The sequence below is a fragment of the Peromyscus californicus genome, unplaced genomic scaffold (genome assembly GCF_007827085.1).
Source record: "Peromyscus californicus insignis strain IS unplaced genomic scaffold, ASM782708v3 Scaffold_6__1_contigs__length_162567912, whole genome shotgun sequence".
Classification (NCBI taxonomy): domain Eukaryota; kingdom Metazoa; phylum Chordata; class Mammalia; order Rodentia; family Cricetidae; genus Peromyscus; species Peromyscus californicus.
Genome location: NW_026294584.1, coordinates 141,728,692 through 141,742,807, shown reverse-complemented (window position 1 = coordinate 141,742,807; position 14,116 = coordinate 141,728,692). Strand labels below are relative to the sequence as shown.

The window sequence follows — 14,116 nt, the reverse complement described above, 5'->3', positions numbered from 1 at the left end:
CCACAGCACAGAGAGGAGAAGCCTAAAAGAGGGGGCCTGAATGATCGAAGGCCACTCACAGACAAGGTTAGATTTCTTTCTTCAGGCCAGGAGATCATTTAGAGGGGTTTTAAGCAGGGGAGGAACCTTGCCGGTAGTGGGAACATCAGGATGGGTTGCAGATGCAAATAACACCAGTATGCATTCCAGAGGCTCCTGAGAGAGATGTGTGACAGGAAAGATGGCCATGGAGGGGTGGAGAGAAATGAGCTGTGTTGTAGCCTCAGAAGCAGAGCCAGAGGACCTGATGCTGCCGGGCTGGAGAGGAAGTGTAGGGAACCAACTCAAGGTGGCTGTGAGCAGACAGAGGGCTCACAGGGGTGGCTGGAGAAACCAAGAGCTGCCTTTGCCTGTGGAGGGCTTGAGGTGCCCCACTTTGGGTACTCAAGTGGATATATTGAGGAAGACTTTGATTTATGCATCTAGGGCTTCAGGAGGAGTCACTGAGACTTCCATTTGGGATCATCAACATTGTAATGTCACTCCAATCTATTTAGGAGAAAAGAAACAAGACAAAGATAGGACTGAAGGGCCGCTCATCACTTGGACATTATGCAGGGGAGGCTGGGCCAGCAAAGAAGTGGAGGAGCTGCTGCCTGGGAGGCTGGTGAACCCTCAAGAGCAGCCCAGGGAATGCTGAGGTGAGGCAGGATAATGCCAGAGTAACAGCAGCGGGATTTGGCCACTTGGTAGGTATTGGTGTTACCAATGAGTACTCAGTGTAGCAGGGGCCAGAGTCCAGTTAGTGTAGGATTAGAGGAGGCTGTGATGTGGGGACCACAAATGTCTTTTCTTTCAGTAATGGGGAATGGGAAAATGGAGCAGCAGCTACAGAGGCTATAGAGGTCAAGGAAAAGCTGGGAAAATGTATGTGATTCAACAGAAATACAGGAAGAGGTATGTGAGACAGGGATCTCGAAGGACTAGCTACAGATCAAAGGGGAGGGAATGACCTTTATCACGGAGTACAGACAGTTTAGACACAGTAATGGGGGCATCTAGGTGGAGGTGGTTGGTGGCCTGAGGCTTCTAGTTTCTTGGTTCTGTTTGCTTCAAGAATACAGTCTTAGGCAGAGAAAATAGATAGCGATGGGAAGGGAGAGAAGAAAGCCTGGGTGCTCTTTGCAGGGTTTGCTGGGGTAGTAAGGATTGCTGGGAAATGTGCTTCTCTCTTAGAGAGCGGCGGACCCCGCTGTGCAGAGGGCCCAACTCTCATTGTTTTGTGGCTGTTCTCTTTCCACGCTCACTGGCTTGTATATGTGTGGAGCTGGAGGCTGCCTAGCTTTGATGAGAAGACCAGGCAGAGTGAGGGAGGGAGGGTCCAGAGAACGACAGCAAATTGATGATGTCATCTGGTTTTGTCAGCTTTTGTTCCCATAATGAAATATCGAAGACCAACTATCAATGAAGAAAAGAAGTCTGTAGCTCAGTTTACAGGTTAAAATTAAGAACAAGGAAGCAGAGGGGAAGGACGCATGGGGCCAGGCTTGCTCCTCTTATGGCACCCATTTTGCAAGAACTCGGGGCTCCAAGAGAGGTAGCCCATGCTTCCAATGACCTAAGGATGTCCCACTTGGCTCCCCTTAAAGAGCCCACCATCTTACATTAATGCCACCCCGGACACCAAGCCTTTGACACATGGGCATCTGGGGAAACATTGGCCAACTTTCAAGCTGTAGCAGAATCTGGGTAAAGAAGTAAGCAGAGTGAAGGGAGGGAAGGGTGTTGGTGACAGGGGCAAGGCTGGGGCACTGTTTGGGCAGTAGGTGCATGGCCATGAGCAATGCCTTCAGACTGAACAAGGCAAATGTTGCTCAGACATCCTGACCTCTGGCTTGGTCTCTAGCATCTCTTAGCTCCCTCAGAAGGCACAGGAACAAGGCTCTTCTCAAAAGTGCTTGACCTGGACAGAGGGAGGACAGGTGACTTTTCTACATGCTAAGTACGGAAAAGGGAAACCAAGCCAACCCCTCTGTCTAAGGGTGACACAGCCTGGCACTCCGAGGCTCCCCCATCCCTTCTCTATCCCTCTGAAAAAGGAAAGTGATTCTTCCCAGTTAACAGATGTGGAAACTAAGGTGAAGAGTGTGGGGGCTGAGGGGAGAACCCCACCTGAGCTCTTGTTCCTGCACTCCAACATGTGTTTGTGGGTGGACACAGCACTCTGCTAGCACCCACAGTCCCGGAAGTGGGAACACGAGTGAGTGTAGTTGAGGTGGAATCAGATTCACTGTTGGGATGCTGGGCTCCATTCCTTGGCCCCAGGGGCCTTCCACTGGTGCCTAGGCTGCCCCTCTGTAGCCTTCCTTGATGGTAACTCCCAACTTCTGGGGTCTGCCTTTCTCCCTGTGCTTTCCCATTCCTTTTGCTACTGGCTGAATTAATTTCTCTTCTTGCTATTGTCACAATATATTTGGAGCAAGTTAGTTCTGGGGGAGGTACTTTGAAATCCTGTAAACATTCCATTCCCCATTTGTTATATCTGTCTATCTATCTATCTATCTATCTATCTATCTATCTATCTATCTATCTATCTATCATCTATCTATCTATCTATCATCTATCTATCTATCTATCCATCTATCATCTATCTATCTATCTATCTATCTATCTATCTATCTATCTATCATCTATCTATCATCTATCTATCTATCATCTCTAGTTACCATGTGTCTATCGTCTATGTATGTCTATCTCTACCATGTATTTTTCATCTACCATCTATATCTATCTTCTATTATTTCTCTCTATATTTTCTATTCTGTCTATGGCTATCATCTGTTTGTCTGTCCCTACCTATTATCTTGTTATCATTTCTAATTATTCATCTTTTACTTATTAGTTTCAACATTTTTTTACTGTGCACCCATACTGTACTTAGTGGGTTCTACCTGGCTATCACGACTTACTTTGAAACTCCAGCATCCCTGATTGGGTCTCCAAGAGCATCTTAAGCCTGGCTCCTGTGTGCTTTCCCCGTTTTTCTGAATTTCTGATTTCCCAGCTCCAGCCATTTCACGTGCATCTTGCACTTCATCTGCCTCTATTTTCAATCAGCTCTTCCCCCGGTGTCCTTGACTAGATGATAGTAGCTAGAAATAAAGAAGAAGCTGGGTATGCTCCATAGCCTTAGGGTGTCTCGCTGCAGAGAGCTGGGGACTGAGTATGTATGTGATATATGTGTGCCCATATATGTGTATGTGTGTGCATGCATGCATGTGTATGATATATGCATGTGTGGTGTATGTCTGTGTGTGCTATATGTGTGTATATATCATGTATATGTATGGGTTACATGTGTGAATATGTATATATGTGTGTATATGTGTATGCATGTGTGTGAATATATGTATATGTGTGCATGCATATGTGTATATGTGTGTATGTATGTGTGTATATGTGTGTACACACTTACACAACACTCATTCCTGTCTCTATCTTCATATGCTGTTGAGGCTAAGCTCGTGGGACTCTTCCACTTCTGACTCAGCCCCATGAGTCTCCTCTCCTTTTCTCCCTTTCTCTCTCCAGACCTCTTCCTCTGACATTGAAAAGCTGGAGTCCTGTTATTGACATATTGGCTTGCTGGATCAATCCTCCTGCATGTAACCAATCTCCCAGAGTCCCCACCTCCTGCACCACGTACGCTTGTCACTCTGTCACCCCTGCTGGAGAGCTTCCCATGTGGCATCCCACCTCCTCCATCTTCAAGGGCCCTCTTCCACTCTGGGGCACCTCTGTCCCACCCAGAACAGTCCTCTGAGAAATGTCCCCCATTCCCAACTTGGTGTCAGATGGCCAGGCTGGGCCATTGTCTCTTGACTCAGGCTTCTCCATCCCATGCTGCCCTGCAACATCTACCTCACCTGTCCCCGGCAGCATGGACATCCAGTTTGCTCAGCCCCGACTCACCCATTTCATGCTCTGGATTGTTATGGCTCATACTTGGTTCTGTTTGGTCTCGTGCTTAACTGAAGCAAAGGCCTATGAAGGCTAGACTGCTCTCACCACTCCCCCTAAAAAAACCCAGCTACCCCTATGCCTCAGGTGTGGCCCCCCCACACCGTATACACTGTACCAACCCAGGCCCAGTGGCCTTCATTTCTTCCTCCCTAGATGGTAGAATAGGTAGGCGGGGTGGGTGAGATGGCAGCAGGCCGTGTCCCCTACACCAGCTTACTCAGCCTTGGCATGTGTCCTCGACAGAGGACAGCTTGACTTGGATGAGTGCTTCCATGGAGATGAGTTAGAAATGCCGCCACCACCAGTTGTGTCGGGAGTGTGGGCGGCGGGCCATAAATAACAACACGCACACAAAATACCTGGCACCCAGAGTCAGAGCGTGGCTCTCTCTCCCCCTCCATGTGGCTCCTGGGGTGGGTTGATTCACATGGAGACACACACCTACAGGAAGCCACCTGCACAGATGGGCCACCTTCACGTGCCTCGATCCACACATGTTTCAGTCATTTTTCTCTGACTTAAACACCAGCAATTATTATTTCCTCCATGACAGAAACTGACGGGGGCGGGGGGTGGGGAGCAGCTGAAGACATGCTTCAGAAAGTCCCCTCCTTTGTGAAGATCGACATCAGAGCAGAGATCGAAGCTCTGTAATTCTGTAAACAAACAAACCAGAAGAAAAAAGAAGTATAATTCATTTACTCTCCAGACACCCAAAGGGAAAAGATGTACCTCTCTGTTTTCTTCATCTTGTGCATGTCCCTAAGGATACGTGTCACAGGTGGAAGAGATCATAGCTGATGAAACACAGTGGCAGTGAACACACAGGTCTGCAGTCTAACTCACGAGGACTCTCTTGCACCATTTTACACGGAAGAGCAAACTGCTCTCCAGAGGAGGTATATTGAGGTACAGCTTGAAGAGACGAGCAATGAGCAGCAGGTCAAATGTCAAGTACATGACCTTGCATATATTAGATGATCAGCACATATTAGCTGTATGTTATTTCACACTGATAGCATACAGAGCCGATACTGCTGTAATTCTATGTCAGGCACTTTAGGATTCGTTGACAAGACCTCATTGCCGAACACCTGGGCTTCTATGGCCATCAGAAAGCACTTCTTTTCGCTGAGGTGGATTCTACCTCCCTGTTACTCTCCTGAAGTTCTGCTTCTTTTCTTTTGGACCACACAAGCCAAGGAGCTGTCCTTGCTCACACATCCCCAGGCTATTTCTCCTAGACTCTCCCTGTCTGTGCTTCAGAGGGCCTTGGGTGAATCCCTTTCTTTTGGGCCTGACACACTGTGCACTGTGGTTCCCACTGGCACACTGGCAGGTACCATGTCACGTGGCTACCGGCTGGAGATCAATGGTTGTGTGTGAGGAGGTGATCTTGCCGTAGGCTGCTGGCAGGTGTTGTCTCCTCATCTAAACCTGCCTGGTAGATGCTTCAAAACCTAACTGAGAGACATACTCTTTTTCTTTTTAAATTTAAACATCAGTGTTATTCAATTTGGTTTTCACTACCAAGATTCTCTCATTCATCCCTTGCCTGGGGTCCTGGCTCCCAGCATCATGCTAGTTGCATGTTTGGTAGCATCCCGTGGTGCATGTGGAAGTCCCTGCAGGAGACCTACACTCACCTACATGATGACCAGCTCTGGAATGCGGTCTTGGGACTGTTTGTGAACCTGCATGGTAACTTGCCCCTGACTCGGTTAGGGTGCCATTGGACTGACACTCGCCTTTCTCCTTATTGGGAAACTGCAGGGGCTACTCCTGAGTCACATCCATCTGGGCAAGGGCAGCTAGTCATCTTAGATGAGTTTCTGTGTGTGCCTCAGTTTCTTCTTCTATGGGACAAGAACCATAGTGATTCAGACATCATGGTGTCACTGTGGGGACTGGGTGATTACTGCTGTAAAGCTGCTACAGCCTATAGCAGCTCTTTATGTGACCCTGAGAGCCCATGTGACATACTTGGTGGTGGTGCACACCTTTAATCCCAGCACTCGGGAGGCAGAGGCAGGCAGATCTCTGTGAGTTCAAGGCCAGCCTGGGCTACAGAGTGAGTTCCCAGAAAGGCGCAAAGCTACACAGAGAAACCCTGTCTCAAAAAACCAAAAAGAAAAAAAAGAAAGAAAGAAAGAAAGAAATTGGTCCGCATCCCTTTTCACCACCTCCATACAGTCAAAGTCTAAGGACCACGTTTTCCTCCCTTGGAGATCCAGTCAAGTATCTCTCTCTAGCACACCACTGTATGAAACAGAACCGCGCTGGTGGGCAGGCAGCAACCAATACCGTTAGCCATTGTTATTATTATTTCATTTATTAACTTGACAAATAATGCTGTCAAAGGAAGAAATGAGATTAATCACGTAAAACTGTTTTGAATGAACCTGTACCACTAGCTCCTGGCAATTGCCTCTCCTTTTCCTAACTGCAGTGAAATGCTCCATTAGTAGTTCCATTGATTCAGCCCTTCAAGCATTATTGTCCCATATGCCAGGCCCCGTGCTAGGTATTAAAGGAGTTAACCGTGTGACTAGGAAAACAAAAATCATTGCTGTCACGAAGCTTCTAGCCTCACAGAGATGCACGACCACAAAAGCGGTGAACAAAGACTACTGTGTAATTAGACGCCGTGAACGAACGTGCTTAGAAAGAACAGGTGAGGGAACTGGGGGCTGGACGTTAGCACGGACAGTCATGAAGGTGTGTGGGAGCAGCTCACATGCTTGCTTTAGAGAGCTGGGTTTGCACATGCATCTTCACCTTGCCTGGAATGGTCTCCAGCCCCCAGTCGGTGGGGGAGGCGGGCAGTGGGGGAGCAGGGGAGGCGGGCAGTGGGGGAGCAGGGGAGGCGGGCAGTGGGGGAGCAGGCTGGAGTTTACATCCTAGTCATCAGCAGTTCTCCTTTCTTCCCTCCTGAACTCCTCCTTTCTCCCGTCCCCCCCCCCTTCCCTCTGATCCCAGTTCCCTCCTGAACTCCTCCTTTCTCCCGTCCCCCCCCCCCTTCCCTCTGATCCCAGTTCCCTCCTGAACTCCTCCTTTCTCCCGTCCCCCCCCCCCCCCTTCCCTCTGATCCCAGTTCCCTTTCTGGATCCGATTGTTAAGCATTGACAAACACTGGTTGTAAAGGTACACTTTCTGAAGAGAGGGCCTTGGGGCAGAGACTTGAGAGAGTTAGAGCAGAGGCCAGCCATGCTGAGGGGACAGGACAAGTTGTTTACGTAGGGGGACTAATGTACAGTTGCCACTCAATGTCCATGGAGCGTTGGTTCCCGGACTCCCTGAGGATACCAAGAACCAAGCACTCGCAAGTCCCTAATAATAAAATGGCATAATATTTGTATGTAGACTTTGAATGTTGCCTGTGCATTTCCTCCCCATACTTTAAATCCTCTCCACATTCCTTAGAACATCGAACACCATGGAAACACTATGTAAATAGTTGTTAGATGATGCAGCCTGGGGAATAAAGACAACAAACATCTATGCTCAGTACAGACACCACTTGCCTTTCAAATCTTCTTGATTCCCTGGTGGTCTGATCTGTGGATATAAAACCTACAGTGATAGAGAGTCGTCTGTGTAAATCCCCTGAGGTGTGGGACATTTTTTTCTCTGTCCCTTGTTGGCTTTTGATCTGGTTATAGGGTGAGAATGAGACCTGAGGGTGATATTCTGAACACCCAAGCCCAGTGGGACCCATTCTGCCGGGTACAAGTTCTTTCTTAATTACCATGTAGGGCCGGGCCTGCACAGTCACCTGCCCTTGACCAGTGTGTTGGGAGTTAAGCAGACTAGACCATGCCAGTACTTCTCAGTGTTCAGGGATGGCTTGGGGTGGCCAATCCTCAGATGGCTTTGATGGAAAAAGCATTATGGTGGGTGCTATGCCCAGGTAGAAAAGGCCTCCAGCTAAAGCCGAACATGTCATCAGAGCCACAGTTTGGCAGATTGCTCCCGTAAGTCCTGTAGAGATCTGGAGCTGGCTAGGATAGGAAGCATGCCCTGGGGGAGGGGTGGACTCTCAAGCTCCTGGTTCTCAGGTAAATAGGGATTTGAACCAGGAGAGGGTACCATTTTGCTGTATGTGGTACACTGAGACTGCATGGCACCCAGGGCCCACCTATGATGCCCCTTGTAATGGAATCTGTTGCTGCAGGACCATTAGATATATAGATGGTGATTCAGAGGGTGTCTTTCTCCATCACCAGTGGACTGTGGTGTGCAGGCTCTAATTCTGTGAGAGAAAGATTTACAGAGTACCTGGGCTCTGGAGAACACAGGGCACAGAGACAAGGTATGGGTTGATGCCAAGGAAGATTGGTAGCTCTGACCAAGCCTAGCTGTCCACCTTTATCTGTCTTTCCCTCATTTGCTCACGCGAGCAGCCTTGAGACGGACAGGGCAGTCCTCCCCTCCTCCGGCTTCTTTCCTTCCACCTCTGATGCATTTGCTCGATGCGCACACTCTCCCAGGTGGTGGAAGGTCAGAAATGATTGCACATTCACGAGGTAGGGGCAGGAGCCTCTGTGAGGCTGGGTGAGTTGCTCAGGTGACTCAGTGGGCCCAGTTTGGGTTCTATAATTTGACTCTTCTAGACTCCAGGTCTCTTAATGGGCAGATGAGAGCAGCCACATTGTCTCTGGGGGAATGGTTAAGTTAATTCATGTGAAACTGCTCTTCAAGCTGCTTTTCAGATGTTGATAATTTACTAGTATAGTTAGGACTGGTTTGCAGCTCTTTGGTCTTTTAAACCAATGCCCTTGTTTTGTTTGTTCGTTTATTTGTTTTTAATTGTTTATTCATCTACCCACCCATGTGAGAAGTTTAGAATGTCTGTGGAGAGTCTAGTGCTCGGCCAGATAATGGAAGCGGGAAGCTGAGATAGGCAACTTGGAGAGGGGGTCATGGGCTGATGCCTACGGGGCACAGAGGTGACAGTGGTGACTCCAAGTGTCACCAAACAGGAGACTAAGCCAAGGACATGGAGAGAGGGGTTCTGGTGTGGTTACAGCGACAGATTTGGGGGTTTCATGACTCACAATCCATTTCCTGTCCTGGGGAGTGCAACCTTACTGCTCACTTTTCTGTGGGACAGAATTAGCTCTTGGAGGAGCAGGATGGCTCATGCCTATAATGCAGCACTTAGGAAGCTGAAGCAGGAGATTTCTTGTAAGTTTGAGGCTAGTGCAGGATACATAGTTCCAGGTCAGCCTGGGCTACACTATGAGACCCTATCTAAAAAACAAAGTAGTAAGTAAATAAAAATAAATAGATAATTAAAATAAAATTAAATGGCAGACCATGAACTTATGGCGTCTTATGGCGCCATCTGATTTGATGGATACATTGAAATCCCAAATCAGGTTAGGCTGGCCTAATTTACTTTGTAATAACCACTCAAATAAAAAAGGGAAAAAATCCCATTAAAAGCAGCAACAACTGAATTCTGGTTGTCTAATTTTCCAACTGAAGCCACAGGGTAAAAGCTCCCAAGTTAGAACCTATGGCTCCCTGTGGAACATTTAGCTATGATTAATCACTGTAAATTTTATGAGCCAGGGTCCTGTCACAGCTAGTCGAACAAACTTTCCATCATACTTATGGCCTGGAAACACAGCTCCAGATAGTGACCTCAAAGCCACCTTGAGCTGATGCTGCCCTGGTGATGTGGGGTCCAGACTGGACAAGGGGATCTGCAGCCTAGCCGTTCTGAGCCTTGAGGACACTAGCTTCTACCCCTCAAAAAGCCTGTCTGTGGAGAAGGAAAATAGAGCTTTGTATGCTTATACAGTCCTGTGAGCCAGCCTCATGCTCTATGTGAGCCAGATAGGAAGACAGCTTAGATAGAACACAGATAGATAGATAGATAGATAGATAGATAGATAGATAGATAGATGATAGATAGATAGATAGAACTCAGATAGATAGATAGACAGAATGATAGAACACAGATTGATAGATAGATGATAGATAGATAGAATGATAGAACACAGATAGATAGATAGATACATAGATGATAGATAGATAGATAGATAGAACACAGATAGATAGATAGATAGATAGATAGATAGATAGATAGATAGATAGATAGACAGATAGATAATACATATATTACATACATGCATACATGGGTGATGGTTAATTTTGCTGTCAACTTGACCTAGGAGATAATCTCTGGGCATGCCTATGAGGGAGTTTCTATATTAGATTAATTGATGTGGAAAGAACCATCTTAACTATGGGCAGCACCATCCCACGGGCCAGGATCCAGGATTGAATAAAAAGAGAAAATCAACTAAAAACCAGTGTTCGTCTCTCTGATTCCCAACTGCAGATGCAGTGTAACCAGCTGCCTCACGTTCCTGCTGTCATGACTTCCTGTAAATGGACTATGTCCTCAAACTGTGAGCCAAAGATAAACCCTTTCTTCTTCGTTAAGTAGTCTCCTTCTTAGAGTATCTCCGAGGTCCTCCCAGCTGGAGCCTTGCATTAGGCACCCAGAGTGGGGCTATGGGATCCCAGGGGCAGAAGGGAGTCTTATCTAGGGCCAAATGGAGGCCGTGCCATATTACAAGAAGACAAAATGACCCAAAGCTGTACAGCTGCATATAAACATTAGATGTGCAAAGAAAATACAAAAAGGAAGGCTATTAGACAGTGTCAACTGTTGACAAAAATAAAACAAGCCAGGCTTTGCAAGCTGGTAGTTAGGCAGAAGGGCGTGAGCATGCTGGTTGGCTCTTTTTCAGAATGAGGAATAAAATGTGGATACTTTCAAAAGCCCTTGACTTTGTCCCCTTGTGAATTCTCAGAGTGTGCTATGGGGCCCTCCTCTTAGTTGAATTCTTTCTTCATGGTCTCAGGTTCCCCCCCCCCCGCCCCTGCCACAAAAAAAAAAAACACAAAAAAACAACAAAAAAAACCCCACAGGCTTAACACTTGCCTCTCCCACTTGTTCCAAAATTTTTGGAGAAGTCTGGCTTTACTTTGCTCTTCCTTCTTGGGGGGAGGGGCCACCAATGGTGAGCAGGAAGGGCACACAGGCCTCCATGGTGGGTGGTGAGGGTGGGTGGATGTGAGCAGTGTCTGACACCTTATAAAACTTGATTAAGCCTTGATTAACCAGGAAGTGAAGAGGGAGCGGCCATGAGGAGCTGCTGATGGTGCCCTTAACTGTGAAGACACGAGACAAAGGCCCTGGCCTCTGTGTCCTTGGCTACAGAGGAGCCTCCAGTCCAAATTAATTGCCTTGGATTCAAGACAGACATAATTTATTTGGTTTGTGACTCTGAGGTCTGGGCTTCTGTTCAGTTTTGTTAGTGTGATTTTTCCAGGGACTGTCACAGAAGGAGGGTTTCAGAGCATGACAGTGTGTGGCCTTGCAGCAGAGATGTTAAGAAGGGACCAGGCAATTGACACAACACTCTTCCGGTGTGACAGCAGACCCTAAGGTTCCCTTTTTTCTCCATCTGTGCATCAAAAAATACAAAAATTATGTGTCCTTCTGGGTCAACTGATCAAAAACTCAAGCTAATTCTCCTTCTGCAGTGGGATGGGAAGTCACTTCTCACCGGGGCTTTGCACCTTTCTCTTCTCCGTATATTGCTAAATAAGGAATGTATCTGCCATGTCTACCTTCTGTTGAGCCTCAGCTACAGACCAGGCACTTCCTAGGTGTTGTTTCATTTCCTTAATACAACCAGCCCCGACAGAGACCTCATGCTCTCTGGTATTCTTTAGGGAATTGGATGGGAATTGCATGGCCAAGTGATGTGTGTAAAATCAGACAGCTAATTAGAAGACCCAGCATTTAACCCTAGGTTTCTCTGTCTGCTGAGTCCATTGGTCTTGTCAAAACACCAATTTGCCTCCTTCACAGACACTAGATGGGCACCCACTGAGTACAGGACTGTGGCTGTGCGTAGATGCAAGAGTAATACGTGCAGTGTCCTTTGCTCAGTTTGGGCCTGTGTTGTCATGGTAACCTCACATAGAGCAGGGAGTGCACAGTAGGAGTGTTACAGTCCCATTCTATCAGACCTGGACTCGGTTTCTACTCCATCATCTCACCTTGAGACCTTAGTTTCCCTAGCTGTAAAAGAAGAGGTTGGTAATGATAATGTGCTTAGTTCTTAAGGCAGATTGCGTGACGTGGTGTATTCTGCAGGCTTAGCACAGAGTCAGGTGCATAGTAATTGTCCAGTACCTTTGATAAAGGACACACTCAAGTAGCTTTCAAAGACTTTCTCAGCATTTTCAGTGACTAAGTAAGTTCCTCTGCTGAAGGATAAGGTAAGTCACACCCTAAAAGCAGGATGAGAATGGGGCTCAAGACTCAGCAGCCCTGCAGCAAGGAGCCCAGGGTGCCTAGGGGTCCTCGCACAGCATGGCTTGGGTTCTTGTTTTCTAGTCATTACCATATTTAAGGGTAAAGTGGAGGAGGTGGAGCTGCCTGTGGAGAAAGTGGACATCATCATCAGCGAGTGGATGGGCTACTGTCTGTTCTATGAGTCCATGCTCAACACGGTGATCTTTGCCAGGGACAAGTGGCTGGTAAGTGGTCCGCATGCTGTCCCCGCACTGCCCTGGTGGCTGTCCTGCCACATTTCCCATAGCCTCCTGCCTGGGGGAAATATGAGAATTTCAGAGAGGAATGGGCTAGAAGATCACTCTCTCGAGGCCCTCTCTTCGAAGCACAGCTGCTTCAGGGCAGCAAGTGATCAGTCAACCCTGGTCCAACACGCTCAGCTGGAAGAATGTGTAACCATAGTAGGTCTAACTTTTCTCTCTGGCTAGAGCAGAAACCCATTTCCCCTTGTTAAGACTGCCGAAGAGCCAGGGGTCCTGTTTGCCATGGCTTCGCCGAGCCACGGGCTGATGCTCCGTCCCTTCTTTATTTACCTTCTGCCTTTCACTTGTCCCGTCAGCTCTGCCTGGGCTCCTCAGATTCCCCCTGCTTCAAATAAACAGAGTGTTACTGCCATGTCCAGCCAAGCTGTCAGTCCACTGAGTCAGAGATGCTGGCAAGGGGGTGCTTGTCTGGTGACTCTATGTGCAGTTCAAAATGTGATGTCTTTGTCAGGTGAATAGATTACGAGACCCATTTCCCCACAATTCATCAACAGAAACCTGGAGGGCTTATGTTTCCAGACCGGGCAGCTTTATACGTGGTAGCAATTGAAGACAGACAGTACAAGGACTTCAAAATCCACTGTAAGTCACTTTATGGTTCTTTGTTGAGCTTCTGTTGTGTGCTGGGGGTGAGAGAAACTTCTGGGTGGTCGGTTGGTGTACTGGGAGAGTTTATCTGTGACCCTTCTGGAGTCTTCTATGAAGTCTTTCTCACTATTCCCAAGGGTGGGGGGGGGGGGGGTTCTACAGAATGTAAATGAACAATGTAGCTGGTAGAAGGTAACATCTGGGAAGGGAGAATAGAGTGTGGCCCCGGGGCAGTAGGGGTTGTGGTTGTGCAGAGAGCAGAGGGGCAGGTGGCCAGGTGTGGCAGGTCTCCCGTCAAGCCAACCGCTTTGAAACTCGCCCCCTTGCCTCTAAACTGGTCAAAATCACCGTGACTCTGCGTCACATTAGGTAAAATATGGATTCTTCTCTGAGGTTCCTTTAAGGATACATGCAGTGAGGTGGGGAGAGAATCTCAATCAATCAGATAGTGTGCTTGTGGGGCGGGGACAGAGACTCATAGGTAAATATGTATCCACAATGTCTTACGAGTTAGAACAGTATCTTCTCTCAGGCAAAAGGGCTCCATGTGGTGGTACGTTCCTATAGCCCAGCACTCAGGAGGCTGAGGTAGGAAGATCATAAGTTTGAAGCTAGCCTGGGCTATACAGCAAGACCCCGTATTTCTCTCTCTACACCACTCTAAACAAAAGAAACAGTTGTAGTAGCTAATTCCAGCATTTGGGAGGCTGAGATGGGGGGAATTATCTCAAGTTCAATACCAGCCTGGGCTACAGAATAAGGCTCAGTCTCAAAACAAAACAAAATAAATAAACAAAACCTTTGCAGTATTTTATCTGGTTCTAGAGAACCATTTTTTTTTTCTATTTCATTTTAAAAGTTTTATTTCTTAGTGACA

At 47.5% G+C, this 14,116-nt stretch overlaps 1 protein-coding gene across 2 annotated transcripts in view; it reads left to right on the top strand.

Moving 5' to 3' along the window:
* Positions 1-14,116, top strand: part of Prmt8 (protein arginine methyltransferase 8) — a 95,688-nt gene that overhangs the window by 57,133 nt on the left and 24,439 nt on the right. For both annotated transcript variants that reach the window (XM_052721841.1, XM_052721840.1), the window contains exons 5-6: positions 12,431-12,573; positions 13,146-13,233. In XM_052721841.1, the coding sequence (XP_052577801.1) occupies positions 12,431-12,573; positions 13,146-13,233 (231 nt within the window). The remainder of the gene's footprint in view (positions 1-12,430; positions 12,574-13,145; positions 13,234-14,116) is intronic.